This window comes from Neophocaena asiaeorientalis, unplaced genomic scaffold (assembly GCF_003031525.2).
Source record: "Neophocaena asiaeorientalis asiaeorientalis breed wild unplaced genomic scaffold, Neophocaena_asiaeorientalis_V1.1 scaffold43, whole genome shotgun sequence".
In the NCBI taxonomy this organism is placed as follows: Eukaryota; Metazoa; Chordata; class Mammalia; order Artiodactyla; family Phocoenidae; genus Neophocaena; species Neophocaena asiaeorientalis.
In genome coordinates, this window is record NW_020173674.1 from 5,330,136 (window position 1) to 5,348,213 (window position 18,078).

The 18,078-nt window shown below is 55.3% G+C and overlaps 3 protein-coding genes across 11 annotated transcripts in view; 2 read left to right on the forward strand and 1 right to left on the reverse strand.

The window, feature by feature from the left end:
• TMEM134 (transmembrane protein 134) overlaps nt 1-413 on the forward strand; it is a 5,045-nt gene extending 4,632 nt beyond the window's left edge. For all 9 annotated transcript variants that reach the window (XM_024749517.1, XM_024749524.1, XM_024749523.1 and 6 more), the window contains one exon: nt 20-413. In XM_024749517.1, coding sequence (XP_024605285.1) covers nt 20-102 — 83 coding nt within the window. In that variant the 3' untranslated portion in view covers nt 103-413. The remainder of the gene's footprint in view (nt 1-19) is intronic.
• Nucleotides 414-6,861: 6,448 nt separating this feature from the next.
• CABP4 (calcium binding protein 4) lies at nt 6,862-10,861 on the reverse strand. Its single transcript, XM_024748936.1, has 6 exons — nt 9,677-10,861; nt 9,254-9,284; nt 9,030-9,173; nt 7,856-7,965; nt 7,358-7,505; nt 6,862-7,245 (listed from the first exon to the last, which is right to left on the reverse strand). The coding sequence occupies exons 1-6, from the start codon at nt 10,031-10,033 to the stop codon at nt 7,217-7,219; spliced, it is 819 nt and encodes a 272-aa protein (XP_024604704.1). The 5' UTR covers nt 10,034-10,861; the 3' UTR covers nt 6,862-7,216.
• Nucleotides 10,862-11,772: 911 nt separating this feature from the next.
• GPR152 (G protein-coupled receptor 152) lies at nt 11,773-13,487 on the forward strand. Its single transcript, XM_024748935.1, has one exon. The coding sequence runs from the start codon at nt 12,102-12,104 to the stop codon at nt 13,485-13,487; it is 1,386 nt and encodes a 461-aa protein (XP_024604703.1). The 5' UTR covers nt 11,773-12,101.
• The last annotated feature ends 4,591 nt before the right edge of the window (nt 13,488-18,078 follow it).

Consider the following 18,078-nt stretch of genomic DNA (forward strand, 5'->3'; position numbering starts at 1 on the left):
GCCAGACCCCGCCCTGCAGTCTACCACGTGACCTTCATCTACTGCGCGGTCAAGGGACACCGGGGCTTCCAGTTCTTCTACCTGCCCTACTTCGAGAAGTGAGCAGGCGGCGGCGGACGGCGGGATCCATCGTCGGCGCCGAGAGGCCCCGCGCGGCCTCCTCGCGTCCCTAGGGGGCGCCCTTGGGGCTCGCGCCCTCTTCGGTACCCTCATCTCAAGGGAAAAGACCCTGCGGGACCCTCAAGGCTCCAGTCCCCTCAGGAGTTTGCTCCGGAAGTTTGGGGCAGTGGGCCTCAGGCCACGACCTGGGCCTGGGAAAGTCGCCCCTTCCGTGCTCCGCGCCTTAACTTATTCTTGGGGGGCTGCTGGGTTGGTGGTGTTTTGTGCTAATAAAAGGGTAATGCTTAATTGCAGCCCACAATTGCTTTTTACTTCCCACTTGCCCTGACCAGCCCATCAGCCTGGCCACAGCCCCCTTTCGGAAAGGCTGAGAAAAGGACTGACCCTGGGGCTGAAGGGCTCTAGGACTGTCCATCTCCCCATGGTACACATGACAGTCCCGATGCTCCATGACTTGCCCAAGGTCACACAGCATGTCAGGGGCAGAGCTGGGCCTGGGGCTCTTCTACCCTGCAAGCCTGGAGAAGACGCTCCCTCCCAGTCCTTAGCAGAGTCAGTCCTGCCCCTGTCTCCACTCAGAGAGGCAGCATTGGTGCCTCCCCTGGCGGCCCTGGCCAAGGGCACTCAGATGACACAGGCCTGGGGCCTGGAGGCTGGTATCCTGGTTCCAGCCTGGCTCTGGGGCCCTGCGCTGCCACAGCCGGCTCTGAATGTGGGCCACCAGGATGCAGCAGCCCAGCCTCCTCCACCCACTGCCCTACTTCCCAGGCCCAGAGGTTGGGAGAAGTAGGGATCAAAGGACATAGGAAGCAGGCCTGTATAACAGAAAACCTCAGTGATCAAAGACTCTTAGAACCACAGAACATTGGAAACAGACCACTGCAGAATTTTGGAAGGTCCAAGCATCTCAGGATGTCAACAACCAGGAAACAGAATCTTTGAGAACCCTGAAATCTGAGGTCATAATAGCTACCATTTATCAGATTCTTAGAAGGCGCCAGGCACTTGACACAGGTTCTTTCTGGTCACCCTCCATAGAAACTGAGGCCCAGAGAGACTGGCTTGGCCAAGGGCAGAGTGAGGAACACAACCCAGGGCTTCTGTGACTCAGAGGGCGGTGGGGGTCAGCAAGCTGGTCTGGTCCCCAGCTGACCAACTGAGGGCCTGGCCGAATGAGTGTGGGCCTTGGAGACCCTGTTCATATACTTCATGTTTACAGTCTGCCGCCCCCAGTGAAAGTGCCATTAAGGTGTTCGGCCTCCACTGTATCTGCAGCGGCCAGGACAGTGCCTTTAGATTTCTGTGACTTTGTTGAAAGAATGAGCACCCAGACCCCCACTCTCGCTCCCGATCTCCTGGCCCAGCCAGACTTCCCACCCTCAGCCACCAATCAAGGCACTTTTGGGGGGTACCAGTTAGATGCAGGAACTCCTAAATAAGTGATTCTCAAATTAGCTGGGGACCGGTTTTCATTTCTAATGCAACATGGACCAATAATTTTGTAAGGTAAAATGAAAACTAAAAAAGTGAAATAAAAAAACAAAGATACAGAATATAAGCCCACAGTTTGTATTATCAGATTAATCAGACATAAAATTACATTTCAATAGATAAAATCAGAACAAACATGGAAAGAAGAAAAATTATGAACACCATTCATTGAAAGTGGGCAAATTAGCAATCAACATAGAGTTGCTACTACGCTCGTAACTTTCTGTCACTTCACAATCTTAGCTAAACAGCAAGTGATCCCAAAAGTGGTGATTCTCCATATTATAAGACTATCTCAGGGGTCAGCAAGCTGTACCCCACAGGCACAATATAGCCACCAAACCAAGAATGGTTTTCACATTTTAGTAATGGTTGGGATAAAAGTCAAAGGATAATAAGCTTTTGTGACACAAAAAAGTTTATAAAATTCCAATTTTGATGTCAATAAGTCAAGTTTAATTAAATTATTATTTATCGAATTTCCAACACAGCCACACTCTGTATTGACTTTGGCTGCTCAGCCATACAAACTACTACAGCAGAGCAACAGAAACCATATGGTCCCCAAAGCCTAAAATCTTTACTGTCTGGCCCTTCACAGAAAAAGTTTGCCAACCCTTGGTCCATATGAACATGTTGACAGAACACTGAATCGCAACGTTTAAAGTTTTAATGTGACCAATGTGCTTGATTTTTGCTGGTTAATTTATGTAATCCAAGTTGGATTGACAGCAACACCATCCTCAGGAAATGATGAATACCCAAATTCTAAATATGATTTATTTTTAGTTGGAAAAGGCATTAATAGTTGCACACAGATTAAGAACATTAGATTTCCTTAGTGAATTGTGACTCAATTTATCCCTGATGCTCTTTGCCCCATAGCCCATTTTGTCTGATATGTCTGTAGTTATACTAGCTTTCTTTTGGTTAATTCTCTCCTAGTAAGTCTTTTTCCAAGCCATCACTTTCAGTCCTTCAGCTGTCATTATGCTTTGAATGTGTCCTTTTTTCCCTTTTTAATTTATATTTTATTTGTAGCTGCGTTTTGTTGCACTCCAGCTTTCTCTAGTTGCGGTGAGCGGTGGCTACTCTTTGTTGCGGTGTGCGGGCTTCTCACTGCGGTGGCTTCTCTTGTTGCGGAGCACGGGCTCTAGGCGCACAGGCTCAGTAGTTGTGGCACACAGGCTTAGCTGCTCCGTGCCATGTGGGATCTTCCCGGACCAGGGCTCGAACCCGTGTCCCCTGCATTGGCAGGCGGATTCTTAACCACTGCGCCACCAGGGAAATCCTGACTGTGTCTCTTATATGTGCACTTAGCTGTGAGAAGAGCCTGGTATCTGCCTTTTTATATATAGATAGATTTTGTGTGTGTGTGGTACACGGGCCTCTCACTGTTGTGGCCTCTCCCGCTGCGGAGCACAGGCTCTACACGCGCAGGCTTCAGTAGTTGTGGCGCACGGGCTTAGTTGCTTCGCGGCATGTGGGATCCTCCCGGACCGGGGCACGAACCCGTGTCCCCCGCATCGGCATGTGGACTCTCAACCACTGCGCCATCAGGGAAGCCCCTATTTATTTATTTGTTTGTTTGTTTGTTTATTTATTGGCTACGTTGAGTCTTCGTTGTTGTGCGCGGGCTCTTCTCAAGTTGCGGCAAGCGGGGGCTACTCTTCATTGCAGTGCGCAGGCTTCTCACTGCAGTGGCTTCCCTTGTTGCGGAGCACAGGCTCTACACGCGCAGGCTTCAGTAGTTGTGGCACGTGGGCTCAGTAGTTGTGGCTCACGGGCTCTAGAGTGCAGGCTCAGTAGTTGTGGCGCACGGGCTTAGTTGCTTCGCGGCATGTGGGATCTTCCCGGACCAGGGCTCAAACCCGTGTCCCCTGCGTTGGCAGGCGGATTCTTAACCACTGCACCACCAGGGAAGTGCTGATATCTGCCTTTTGAAATCTGCTCTCTGCCCTTGTAATAAAAGAACCTCTGGTTTCTAGCTGGGCACAAGGTCACCCAAAATAAAGACTGCATTTCCCAGCATCCTTTGCAACTAGGCGTACCAGGTGGGGAGCCCTGCCTAATGGGGTATAAGTGGTTCATGCTCTTTGCCCCCTTTCTTCTTTGTTCCTGCCTCCAGCCTGCCAGCTGGGAAACAAACAAACATGGCTACACCCTCAGAATGGCAGAGCAGCCAGCAGAAGGAGCCTGAGTCCCTGAACACCATACACCTGGATTTCACCTAAGACTCTTCCTGTGGGGCAAATAAACTTCCATCCAGTTTAAAGCATTGTTATTTGGGGTCTCCATCACTTATAGGGAGCCCAATCTAATACTGATATTTTCTTCTGGGACTGAAACTCTGACTTTTAACCAAAAATACTTAATCTGCCTACATTTATTGTAATTTTTAAAATCAACATTTATTTTTGGCTGCGTTGGGTCTTCGTTGCTGCACTCGGGCTTTCTCTAGTTGCGGCGAGCGGGGGCTGCTCTTTGTTGTGGTGTGCAGGCTTCTCATTGCGGTGGCTTCTCTTGTTGCAAAGCATGCGGGCTTCAGTGGTTGCAGCACACAGGCTCAGTAGTTGAGACTCATGGGCTCTAGAGCACAGGCTCAGTAGTTGTAGCTCATGGGCTTAGTTGCTCCGTGGTATGTGGGAGCTTCCCAGACCAGGCCTCAAACCTGTGTCCCCTGCATTGGCAGGCGGATTCTTAACCACTGAGCCACCAGGGAAGCCCTGTTTTGTTTTGTTTTAAGGTTTATTTCTACCTTGTGTTTTAATGTTTTCTGTAGACTTTGTTTTTCCTTGCTTTTTTCCTCTTTCCCAGCCTTCTGCTAGCTTAATGAGGAATTCTTCACTTTCTCCCTTTTCCTCCTCTGTTGATTTGACTATCGAGAATGGAACATTCTATCTCGATTTCTGTTATATTAATGGTTACCCTTACATGATTAACAAAATCTAAAGTTAATCAATGAATCTGTCCTCCTCTAGGGAAAACAAGCATGTCTAGAATTTCCCTTCCCATCTTCCATTTTATTTTTGTCTATTTTTTTTTTAGTCCCTCCTGGTTTTTAAAGTCCCCCAAATTATTTTTTATAGTTAATGCTTCTTTAGATCTACCAATATGTTTACTGATTTCTCTCCTATTATTTAGTACATACTCTGCTTTCAATTTCCTTCCCACTGAAGCCATCCCTTCAACAAGAGTTTGTGGGTGGGAAACCTTTCAGCCTTTGTTTGCTGAAAAAAGCTTATATTTCATCTTCATTCTTGAGTAAGATGAGCTAAGTACAGGCTTCTCAGTTGGCATTTTTTTCCCCTCTGCACGTTGAACAATTTATTCCATTTTCCTCTTGCATGTGTTTTTTGTCAATGAAAAAAGTCTTTGGAGAGTCTAATTGCTAATCCTTGGTAAGTAATCTGACTTCTCTCTCGAGCTGTTTACAAGATTTTCCTTTTGTATTCTGCAGTTTCACTGGCATGCATCTAGATATACATTTACTTTTTTAAAAAACTTATTTATTTATTTTTGGCTGCGTTGGTCTTTGTTGCTGCGCGTGGCTTTCTCTAGCTGCGGTGAGCGGGGTCTACTCTGCTTCGTTGCGGTGTGCGGGCTTCTCACTGCAGTGACTTTTCTTGTTGCGAAGCACGGGCTCTAGGCACGCAGGCTTCAGTAGTTGTGGCGCACGGGCTTAGTTGCTCCGTGGCATGTGGGATCTTCCCGGATCAGGGATCGAGCCCATGTCTCCTGCATTGGCAAGCGGATTCTTAACCACTGCGCCACCAGGGAAGTCCCTATACATTTACTTTTATATATCCTTCTCTGGCTCCAACGTGCTCCTTCAATCTGGACTCTTGCCTTTGTGGAATTCTTTTTTTAAATTTATTTATTTAGGGCTGTGTTGGGTCTTTGTTGCTGCACGCGGGCTTTCTCTAATTGCAGAGAGCAGGGGCTACTCTTTGCTGTGGTTCGCGGGCTTCTCATCGTGGTGGCTTCTCTTGTTGCGGGCACGGGCTCTAGGCGCGGGGGCTTCAGTAGTTGCGGCACGCAGGCTCAGTAGTTGCGGCATGCACGCTCTAGAGCACAGGCTCAGTAGTTGTGGCGCATGTGCTTGGTTGCTCCACAGCATGTGAGATCTTCCTGGACCAGGGATCGAACCCGTGTCCCCTGCATTGGCAGGCAGATTCTTAACCACTGTGCCACCAGGGAAGTCCCTCTTTGTGGAAGTCTTTATGGAAGTTTTTCAATCATCATCTCTTTAAATATTGCCTCCTGCCTGTTCTCTACATTTTCTTCTTCTGAGATTCCTAATGACTTTTAACTACTCTTTAATATTTTCTGTCTTTCATTCCTCAATGCTACATTATGGGTGATTTCTCATATATAGCTTCCAGTTCATTAATCTTTTCTTAAATTGTGTCCAATATGCTGTTTACTTTACCCCTTGATTTTTTTTCATTCCAATGGCTATATCCTCTATTTTTAGAAGTTCCTTTGGGTTATTTTTTTAAATCTTTCTGTTCTGTTTTCGTACCATCCTGGTCTAACGGTCTCCTTTCTTTTACCTCAGTTTTTTCTGTTTGTTTTTGCGTTTCCTTAATGGCCTCTTTTACATTGTTTTATGATTTACACTTTGGGTGCTGACTCTTCTGTTTACCGCATCTGCCTAGTCTCCCTCATGGTGATTTGTTTCCTTATGTGATTTGTAACTTTTTGTTATGAGTTCATCTTCAGAAGTGACAGGGTTGTTTGGGTTTATTTTAAGTCCTATGTGCCCTGGGTTGAAAGAGTGCCTTTCTCAGCAGTTTTTTCCTATTTCTTCTGCTTTGCACACCACAGAGCTAGACCGCACTCCTGCTTGACATGCAGACCTGAGTTGCAGGTTCACTGGGGTAACTTTTTCCACTCAAGGTCCTGAACATCTGTACCTCGTCACTTTCTCAGGCTGGTGGGTGGAGGTATATTTGGGTCGCCTTTTCAAGAACAGGGTAGCCCGCTGAGACACTGGAGTGTACTGACGTCATGCCCTGCTCCCCAGCCTCTTACAGGTCTTTTGTCCCGCCTGGGTGTCAGAGCCCAGGCTCCCAAACCTCTCCACCTCTGAAGCCCCCATGGCATCTGCTCCTTCCCACCACCCAGCTTTGGGTTCTCTCTTTGTCTTTGGTACCTGGGGTCATCCCTCTCTTTCACGTTCAGCTTTAAATAAAAACAAAACCCAAAACATTTCCACATATAAAGAGTGGGAGGTGTCCAGCCACCTTCTCAATTCACCATGTTACCAGAAACAAGCCCTACACTGCCCCGTCTTTGAATGCTGCCAGTGCCAGGGAGCTCCCTACCTCCCAAGTGTCTGGAGAGATTCAAACCTTGCTCACACCAGGGAATGATGGGTGGTTGAGGGCACGTTTCCTCCAGGCAGCTCGGGTGGAAGGGAGGTGAGGATGAGGGTGGGCAGGTGACATCACAAGCCAGCTCTCCAGCCAGAGGGTATCAGGAGCAAAAGAAGCCTGGGGCTGCTGGGTTTCTTTCATCCTGGGGCCTTGTAGGGAGGGTGTGCAGCATGAACCCTGCTGGCATCTGAGGCCAGAGGGGCAACAGTCTCCCTCCTGGAGCCTCAGTGGGTAGAAAGCATCATCACAAACTCTGCGGGGGAGAAGGGGCAGGGCTTGGGCCAGTCCAGGTCAGCCATGCCAGGAGACACTGAGCTCAGCCTGGGAGCCGGAGGGATGGGCGTTTGTCTAGGTAGGAGACTCACCATCAAAGTCTACGGTGCCGTCCCCATTGAGGTCCACTTCTTGAAGCATCTCGTCCAGCTCAGGACCCACCAGCGGCTCCCCAAGCAGAGCCGGTGCTGCCTGTCGCAGCTCTGCCACCGTGATTCGCCCATCCCTGTCCCTGTCAAACTGGGATTCCAGCAGGGCTCAGCCCTTCCTACCCAAAGCTGCCTCTGCCTGCACCCGCCTCCACCTTGCCACATCCTGTGCCTGGACGCCCACACCTTCGTCCGTCCACACACTCCTTCTTTTACCAGGCTGAGGCCGTGAGCTCCCTGCCCCAGGAGGGCTCCCTGGGTGGACCCCCAGCTGGGAGTGAGCCAAACCCTCTCCGACCCCTCCCCAGCCCTAGTCCCACCAGCTGCAGGGCCCGGGGCCTCCAGAGGCTGAGGCTCCCAGTCTCCCCTGGCCTCCTGCGGGGGAAGCCAGTAAGGATGCTACCCAGCCACCCACCCACCGCCCATCTGGACGCTCCACACCTCGCGGAAGGCGATGCGCAGCTCCCGCACCCCCAGCATGTGCGCCGTCTCCTCCCTCAGCTTCGGGCCCATCATCTCCACAAACTCCTCGAAGTCCACGCGGCCACCCACTGCGAACCCAGGCAGAGGGTCACAGTGGTGAGGGCTGGGGCCCGAGGAGGGGCGTCGCAAGGGCCAGCCCCTCCCCGGCTCTGCATCCAGGAAGAACACCGGTGTCCACGTCCCTGGGCAGGGGCGGGGCGGGGGGGTAGGAGGCTACAGCCCGGGGCTCCGATGAGGGCAAAGTGCTCAGGTGTTCTCAGTGAAGCCCCGGGTGTGGGGGAAAGAGACCAGGCTGTGGAACCAGACAGGCCCCAGGTTCAAAGCCCCCTGGCTCTGCCACTGATGGTGTGGCCTTGGGTGACTTACTGAGCCTCCCTCCTCATCCGGGGACAGGGTGCTGAGGGGGCTGGGGTTCATGGCTGTAAAGCGCCGGAGCCCCACAGGCGGCAGCAAAGACCCCTAAGAAGCATCCCCAGGTTGTCCCTGGATTCTAAGGTGCCGTCAATCATAAAAAGCACCAACGGTCAACTAACAGCTTTGGGGAGAAGAAGGAAGCATGACACAAAAATATTCACGTCAATTGTACATCACATCCCATTTTGGAAACTGTAAAGAAAAAGCAAATGCAGGAGTCCTGGGATGAAAGGAATCTGATATTTGACAAATTGGCTAATGATAATCACACAAGGGCAGCCCATCAGACATTTAATCGCAAGGCATGGCCAGGGTTCTGTCACGCTCGGCCTCACAGAACCTCAGGAGGCGCTCTTCAGGAGCCTCGGGAGGGTCAGAGAGAGAGAGACAGAGACAGCCCTGGGGGCTGGTACCAGTACGGACCACTTTACCTCAGTCAGAGACGGGGGTCCTCGACCTGAGCCTCAAGGGGCTCTCTTGGGTCACCCGGTGCCTTCCTTGTCACCCTCGACCCCGGTGCCCCCGGGCGCCAATGTCAAACTGTCCTAGAAACTGTCACCCCCTCACGCCACCGTCACCAGGGCCTCACCCCACAGCCGCCTCCCACCACCTCTCGTTCCCCTGAACCACGAGGCCGGGAGAGGACCTGGGCTGCAAAGCCAGGTGGCTCGCCGCCCTGCCCCGCCCCACCCCCAGGCAGGTGTAGTCAAGCACTGACTTCGCATCTTGACATGCTGGGAGACCTCGATGAGCTCCATCTCCGTGGGCATGTAGCCCAGTGTCCGCATGCACTCGCCCAGGTCCCGGTAGCCGATGTAACCATCGCGGTCCGTGTCAAACTCCTCGAAGGCAGCCTGAAGCTCTGCAGGGGAGGGAGGTCAGGCGCAGGCAGCCAGGCTCTGGGGCGCCTCCCACCCACCTTCGCCAGCATGGGCCACTCACCATCCAGCTCCTCGGGGCCCAGCTCGCGGTCCTGCAGGGGCACAGTCCAGCATGTCCCTGGGGACGGCCAGGGCTCTGACCGCCCTTCCTCCTCCAGCCCAAGCCCACGCTGGCCTGGCAGGGCCCATCCCACAAGGGCAGGAGAAGGCAGCTGAAGTCCCACGGGCCCCAGGAGAAGAGATGACCCCCTTCCTGCTCCTGGGGCCCCACGCTGCCTCAGATCCCTGGGTTTGGGGTCTAGCTCCGCCCACTGCCCAGGCCACCCCCAAACTGCAGAAACTCTACCCCCTCAGCCCAGGCTCCCGAGTCTGGAGCAGAAACTGGAGGAGGCCTGAGTATAAGGGGCAGGGTGGGCTGAGCCTGAGCCCATGAGTCCCCAACCTCACCCCCAGTCCCCCCAGCCCTGCCCCAGCCCCACCTGACCTTCCCAAAGATGCGGTTGAGCAGGGGCCCGTATGTCCTCTGAGCAGGATCGTGCCGGGGGGCAAGACGATGCCGGTGGGACTGGCGACGAGAGGCTGGCCCCTCCTGCTTGTCTCCAGTCCTAGAGGGGTCCTTGCTGCCCCCCAGGGCCTTGGGGCCCTGCGTGAGGGTCTGCTCCCCAGAGCTGCCAGTGCCCTTCCGGGACCCTCGGAGCCCCTTCATCCTCTTGCTGCTTTTCCTCCTGGTCAAGGGGAGCCCCTCAGCACCACTACTGAAAGCCATGACCCCCACAGGGGGCTTCTGGGGTCCGGGGGGTGGGTCTGGGCCATGCTGCCCCCTCACCTGCTCTGTGGCCATGCGGAGCACCCCTGCCTCTCCGGACCCATAAAGCTGCTTATGCACCCCCAGCCTGAGAGCTGATGGCCAGGGATCGGGCCCTGAGGGGGATTAGGGTAAGTGAGGCAGGCAGCCCAGGCGCTAATCCCAGCCCTCTGCCTGGGGGTGGCCAAGGCAGAGCCAGCTGGGCCAGGGGGACCGTCCTCAGCAGCACAGCGTGCCAGGACATGTTGGCTGCAGTGAGCTTTGGACGCCAGCTCTGCGGCTTATGAGCTGGGAGACCCAGCAAACTCACTTCTCTAAGCCTCAGTTGCCTCATCTATAAAACGGAGGCAATATCGCTGAAGCGTCAAAGACGGCCCAGTTGTATGAGACAGGCAGGATTTAGCTAAGAGGACACGGAGAGGCATCTCAAGCAGGAGGAAGAGTGTGGGCAAAGGCTGGGAGGTGGGAAAGGAGAGGATGAGTTGCCCACCGCGGCCCCCACGTGGGCGACATCCTGGCCGGAGCAGAGGATATGTGAAATTCAGGAAGAGAGGCCAGACCAGAGAGGCCTTGAATCACAGATGATTGAGGGTGACCTCGGAGGAGGTGGACCCTGTGGGAACCCAGAGCCTGCCCTGAGCTGGAGGGGCCCAGGGCGAGGGGTTTCAGCCATCTGGCCCTGTCAGGAATAGGGGGGCCTGGCTGGTCACTTGGCCTTACTGGGCCGGGGTTAGGGTTTCCCGGCGAGCAGCCCCATGAATGATTGATGTCCTCCCAGCTTGGGTTTCACACCGGCCGCCTTAGTGCCGCCGGGAGCCATGCATCAGGCCCCGGTGTGGGGCCGTGCGGACGGCCGGACCTCTGGGCAGGCAGGCACGCCCTGCTCCTTCCAGCCAGCAGCCTGCACCTTACAGGTAAGCCAGGCCTCACCACCCGGGCCCAAGGGGAGCCCAGGGCTCTGATCCAGTAGGGGCTGGAGCTTGCAGAGTGGGGTCTGCCTGAGTAAGGGCCCTGGAGGTGGGGAGACAAGCAGGCTAAAAGGTCAAGTGGCTGGAGCCATGGGCCACGTGGCAGGATCCAGTCTTTCCTGGACATCTAGTTTCTCCACCCTCAGAGGGAACCACCCTCCCCCACCTAGGGAAGGTGGGGTGAGGGCGACGAGCCTCTTGGGACCCAGCCACCCTCATCCTCATCACACGGCTGAGTCCCCTGCCCCCTTTTCTATTTAGTCACCCCAGGGGACAAATGGGGGCCACTCTCTGCCCCAGACTCCCTGTCCACCCTTGGATTCCTATGGGCCCAGGGGACCTGAGCCCTTCCTTCTTGGAATCTTTTTTCTTTTTTCTGGCCACACCACAAGGCATGCGGGATCTTAGTTCCCTGACCAGGGATGGAACCCATGCCCCCTGCAGTGGATTCTTAACCCCTGGACCGCCAGGGAAGTCCGAATCTTTGAATCCAGGACACCGACTAAAAGGAGCCTGTGATGCTCTGACCAAGTGGGTTTTTATGTTTTGGTTTGGTTTGTTTTTTGGGCCATGCCACGTGGCTGGAGGGATCTTAATTCCCCAACCAGGGATGAAAACGGGGCCCATGGCAGTGAAAGTGCGGAGTCCTAACCACTGGACTGCCAGAGAATTCCCAAGTCGTTTTTAGACTGTGTTCCCTGGAGCCCTAAGAGTGCTCTCCCTCCGTTATCCTGAGCACACAGTTTTAGTTCACATAGGAGTTCTGCTCTAATATTTTAATTGAAATATATTTGAAAGCCTCTGGTTTGGTCCGCTTGGACGCAGTGAGAATTCCGTGTAGCAGAATGGTTAGAGTCCTGGTGCCCACATTCCTACCTCTGCCCTTGGGCAAGCCACTGATCCTCTGAACCTTCCTCTCCTTACATGTAGAATGGATTGTATGAGGACTAGGTGAGGTCATCTGTTTAAAGTCCCTGGCAAAGGTCAACTACCCCAAAGGTGATGATGATGGCCCAGAGAGGGACAGCGACTTGCAGGGAGATGCACAGCATCCTCTCTCTTCTTTTCAGTCATTCGTGCCTTCATTGATTCACCAGGCACCCACTCCACGTCTAGTGGGACACTGGGAACCTCAGATGGACACTGCTATGGAAGTCAACCTGGGTGCTGCTGGCCACGGGCCCCGCACAGAGCTCGACGATGAGGACTACCCCCAGGGCGGCTGGGACACGGTCTTCCTGGTGGCCCTGCTGCTCCTGGGGCTGCCAGCCAATGGGCTCATGGCATGGCTGGCTGGCTCGCAGGCCCGGCAGGGAGCGGGCACGCGGCTCGCCCTGCTTCTGCTCAGCCTGGCCCTCTCTGACTTTTTGTTCCTGGCGGCAGCAGCCTTCCAGATCCTGGAGATCCAGCATGGAGGGCACTGGCCACTGGGGACGGCCGCCTGCCGCTTCTACTACTTCCTGTGGGGTGTGTCCTACTCCTCCGGCCTCTTCCTGCTGACAGCCCTCAGCCTGGACCGCTGCCTGCTTGCGCTGTGCCCTCGCTGGTACCCTGGGCACCGCCCAGCCCGCCTGCCCCTCTGGGTCTGTGCCGGGGTCTGGGTGCTGGCCACCCTCTTCAGCGTGCCCTGGCTGGTCTTCCCCGAGGCCGCCGTCTGGTGGTACGACCTGGTCATCTGCCTGGATTTCTGGGACAGCGAGGAGCTGCCACTGCGGATGCTCGAGATCCTGGGGGGCTTCCTGCCTTTCCTCCTGCTGCTTGTCTGCCATGTGCTCACCCAGGCTGCCGCCTGCAGAACCTGCCGCCGCCAGCCCGGCTCCACGGCCTGCCGAGGCTTTGCCCGCGTGGCCAAGACCGTTTTGTCAGCCTATGTGGTCCTGAGGCTGCCCTACCAGCTGGCGCAGCTGCTGTACCTGGCCTTCCTGTGGGACCTCTACCCCGGCTACCTGCTCTGGGAGGCCCTGGTCTACTCTGACTACCTGATCCTGCTCGACAGCTGCCTCAGTCCCTTCCTCTGCCTCCTGGCCAGTGCCGACCTCCGGACCCTGCTGCACACCGTGCTCTCCTCCTTTGCCGCAGCTCTCTGTGAGGAGCGGCCAGGCAGCTTCACTCCGGCTGAGCCACAGACCCAAGCGGCCTCTGGGGATCAGACTGTACCAGGGCCAGTGGCTGAGGCCCAGCCACAGGTGAACCCCACAGCCCAGCCACTGTTGGAGTCCGCGGCCCAGCCACAGTCAGACTCTCTGGTCCAGCCTCAGCTGAACCCCAGGGCCCAGCCCCAGGAGAACCACGAGGCCCAGCCCCAGCTGGATGCTGGGGCCCAGCCACAGGCAAGCCCTGAGGCCCAGCCCCCTGGAGCCCCGGCCAGCTCAGCCCCCAGCCCCTGTGACGAAGCCTCCTCTGCCCCCTCCACGGATTCCACCCCAGAGGCCCCTGTGAACCCAGCCGAACCTGCTGCCTCTGAGGGAGAAAGCCCCAGCAGCGCCCCCCAGGAGGAGGCCCCGGGTGCAGGCCCCACGTGAGAGTCTGGGAAAGCCAGGGCCGCCAGGGCAGCAGAAGAGCTGGGGAGACAGAGGAACCAGCCGGTCAGAGGACGACGGCTGCCGTGGAGGAAGTCCTCATGGAAAACCCCAGTGAGCCCCTTGGCCTGGCAGACGGACTTGGGCGACGTGGACACGAAGCAGCCGAAAGTCCCGGACAGTCTGTTGTGAGCGTCATGTCCCTGCCGGATCCCAGCAAGCTCCTCCGTGCTTGGCCCACACACGGTGGTCCAACGGTCCCCTGAGCTACCACAGCTGATGGTGCCCTGCCGGGCTCTGCCCTCCGATGCCCCCCAGACCCCACGGACAGTCTCCCCTTAGCCTCGGCCCTGCAGGAGAAAGACTGGCAGGGTGACTTCTCCGGGCTTGATCTGACCTCCCCTGATCCTTCCCTCCCTGCCCCCCTTCCTGTCCCAACCTCTAACCTGGATACGAGGAGCCGAAGAGGAAGTCCTTGCAGAGGAGGGAGCCATTCATCAGGAGCCCAGGGTCTTAGGAGCCCACAAGCTGGCCTGGCATGGCCAAGCCCTCTCTGCCAGCCCCCTGCACCCAACGGGCAGTGGGGCTGGGGCAGGACTTCCCTCAGCAAGGTGGTGGGCGCAGAGGCGAGAGCTAGCAAGCCTGGATTCAAATCCGGCGCTGGATGACTCTGGACAAGCTGATTCACCCTCTGAGCTCCTGTTTCATCTGGCATTGTGAGGATTAAATGAGAAAGTGTGTGAGGTGCCTGGCAGGAACTGGCACACAGTAGGGGCTCAGTGAACAGGGGCTCTTCCTTCACGGACATCCAGGGATGTCCCTGCAGGGGCTGGGGATGGATTGGAGGAGGTGCCACCTGGCCTGAGCATCTGGAATCCTGTGAGCTTCGGGGCAGACCATGGTGCCCATGACCAGCTCTGGGCTGCAGACACCCAGGTGGCCTGAGAGAGCATGTGCCCGCCTCCGTGCCTCGGGCAGCTCCAGGGGACTTCAAGGTCTGCTACGTTTAAGGGTTCGAGTGCTCACCTGCCCATCCCCCACCATGGAGGAGGTACAGAGTGCCCTTGCCCTGCCTCAGCCTGAGCCCCTTCTATACACTCAGCCCAGATGCAGAGATGGGAAGATGTCCAAGCAGAGAACTCTGGGGACCAGTGGCTCCAGAGATAGCACAGGCTCCTTGGAGGTCACACGGTGTCTCTAGGGCAGAGCCAACCTCCTCCCTCTTAAGCTGCTAGAAAAACTAGGAAGTGCTGAAGGTCTATTTTCAGACCCCCCACGCCACTTCCTTTTCACACACATCACTCTCTACTGGCACTCACCCTACCCAATCCCCAGGGTTCCAAAATCATGAACCCTTTCCCCTTTCACCCCCTGCCCCCCCTCACCCTTTCCCATTAGCTCAGCGTTGTGACCTTTAGAAGCTGAGAGATGTCCTTACCAGTAGGCGTAAATGACAATGACATTTTACGTGCTACCCTTCCCAGGGGTGCTTGCTGTATAGGCAGACTGAAGTGGTGCAGTCAGATTTGGATGCTGGTTCCCAGGCTGCTCTTTGCCTCAGTCTTCTCCTCTGTAAAATGGGGTGATAACATTCCCTTTGCAAGTGTGGCTGTTGTGATCATTAACCAAACCCGGGGATGGAAGCATGCTGGGTGGTGGTGTTGCTGATACCAGCAGCATAATCATAGTATTTCCTGCAATTGTGGGCACCGAGGCTGGTGGGAGAGATTTCTGGACAGGCACAAATTCGTTGAATTCATTCATCCAGCAAATATTTATTGAGCACTTGTTAGGTGCTTTTTCAGCCAGCCTTCCATTTTGGGTGGGGTTAGCACATGGCCTCTAGTGCCCCTCAGAGGTTGTTTGAATCCTGGTTCTCCACAGCTCACCAGCTGTGTGATCTTCAGCAAGGCTCTTGGCCTCTTTGAGACTCAGTTTCCTCATCTGTAAAATGGGGATCATAATCATGGTTCCATTTTCTAAGAGTGTTAATCCCTGTGAAGTGCTCAGATCCTTGCCTGGCACACAGTGCTTAATAATTGTTAGCCACTCATTCAATTATGCCAGTGGACACCCCCAGGTCTCACTCAGGCCTGGGACAGCACTGACCCCCCAGAGCCCACGTGGCAGCATCCTGCCCACCAGGCATTGCCCCCCCACCCCGCCCCACCACACAGCCTCCTCCTCCACTTTCCAAATGCTTTCACACTCCCCACCCCATTGGACTGCACACTTCCTTAGGGCAGGGTCTGGACTGATGTCCCCCTTGCAGAGTGCCCCTCTTCCTTCTCCCAGGTAGGGATCCCGAAGCTTTTTCACATGGCAGGCAGATCAGGGACTAAATCCTCAGTGCCAGCCACCTGCCTTCAACTCTGGTCCATACTCCTAACCCCACCTCTTGGGGGACCTCCCTGGCCGTCCAGTGGCTAAGACTCTGTGCTTCCACTGCAGGGGGTGTGGGTTCCATCCCCGGTTGGGGGACTAAGATCCCACATGCCACGCAGTGTGCGGCCAAAAAAAAAAAAAAGATGCTACTAACCCTACCTCTTGGAGAGTGGGCTAGCCCCACCTCCAAGGTCCCAGAAGGGAACCCCACTCATAATGGGTACTTGCCATCCAGGAGAAAGAGCAGTGCCATGAAGGGTTTTGTGAGATAAAGAGGAGTTCTCCTCCCGGCCAACAGAGGAGGGTTTTGTATCGGAGGAAACATGCACACCCAAGGCCAGAGAGGATGAAGGGAGGGCTTACCCCCAACATTCCACAGCCCCTCCCCTCACCCCTAACACACTCCATGGGGCTGGGTTCCTGTTACCCTCTGGAAGATTCATCCCTTCCACAGGTGAGAGACACACTTCCCTCTCCTTCATAGGCACCAGACATTGAGAGCTGTGAATATGAACATTTTTCAATTCCACATTCAGGGCTGCTGTTCATTTATTCATTCGGTATGCATTAATTGAACACATACTGTATGCTAGGTCTTGTTCTAGGAACTGGGGATACAGTGGGAAACAAGGCAAAGTGCAATCCTCAATTTGCGGACATCCTAGCGGGACAAGGCAGACAAAAAGCAAATACACAAATAATTAGGGAATTCCCTGGTGGTCCAGTGGTTAGGACTCTGAGCTGTCACTCCTGAGGGCACAGGTTCGATCCCTGGTTGGGGAACTAAGATCCCACAAGCTGTGCAGTGCGGCCAAAAATAAAAAATAAAGCAAATACACAAAATAATTATACAATATAACATAAGGTAGTGATTAAGAACGTACAGGGGGAACAAGTACAGGCCACAGCGTGATGGGTAAGGGGGATGGTCAGGGAGGGCCCCCAGAGGAGGTGACATTTGAGCAGAGACCTGGAGGAAGTGAGGGATGGAGCCTTTTCAAGATCTGGGGGAAGCGCTTCCAGATGGAGGGAACAGGATGTGCCAAAGCCCTGGGGTGGGAAGGGAGGTGGTGTATTTCAGGGATAAGGAGGGTCAGTGTCACTGGGCCACATGCAGAGAGGAGGATGGAGGAAGGTAACAGGTGGGGGAGGGGGCAATGACAGTGGGTCATTGATGTGATGAAGGGCAAAGGGAGAGGGTTCAGGGTAGGGGATCTGGTGTGGGCTTTAGACAGACCCCTGGCTGTTGCCTGGGGGACACAACAGAGAGGGAAGCTTTGTGGCTGCATTTCCTTTTCCAAACCACCCACATTCTGGTCCTGGGCTGGAAGGATTGGCCTGTCCTAGGGGTTATGGAGCAGTGGGAAAAGCAAGGACTTTGGAGTCAAACAGAATGCCAGATTGGAGGGGGCAGATTCTGCCTGTGGGACCTACAGGGACACCTAAGCCTGCCAGGGTGGGATGGGGATGGGGTAGATCCAGTAGGCCAGCCTGTCTCAGGAGCTGGCCAGGAGGACGGAGACATCTGTGGACAGACCTCCAGGCCTCGGTGGGAGATGGTTGAGGAAAGCAAGGAAGGTTTGAGGGGTCTGGAGGTCATGGCCCTATTTCTCTTTTTAATAAGGAGGCCAGGCAGGACCCAAAGGTGTCCACCGGGGAGAATGAGAGGGCTGGGCCTTCCACTCGCCCCCTAAAACACCACTGTTTTATTTACATTGTACCAAGAGTACGTACCTTTGTAACTTGAGGCACGTGAATATATTGCCTGTCCGACTAGATACTATATTTCGAGTTGAGGTGGACTCGACCGGGAAGTACGCATTGAGGTGGGGGATTGGGAGGGCGGGCTCCACCCAATCCTGGCGACTCCTGAGGACGCGGACAGGGGGAGCAAGATGGGGAAGGGGTCCGGGTCTGCCGCCAGGCTGCCGCACTACGGCCCCATTCCCATCCCGGCCCCTGCCGCTGCCCCTGACCCTTTGCCCCAGAGGGACCTGGAGGGCAGCGGGGCGGAGCTCTCTCAGGCCCCGCCCAGGTCCCGCCCCTGAGCCCCGTGGGGCTCCGGCCCCGCACACCCCCGTCCCCATCCCGGCCCCTGCCGCTGCCCCTGACCCTTTGCCCCAGAGGGACCTGGAGGGCAGCGGGGCGGAGCTCTCTCAGGCCCCGCCCAGGTCCCGCCCCTGAGCCCCGTGGGGCTCCGGCCCCGCAC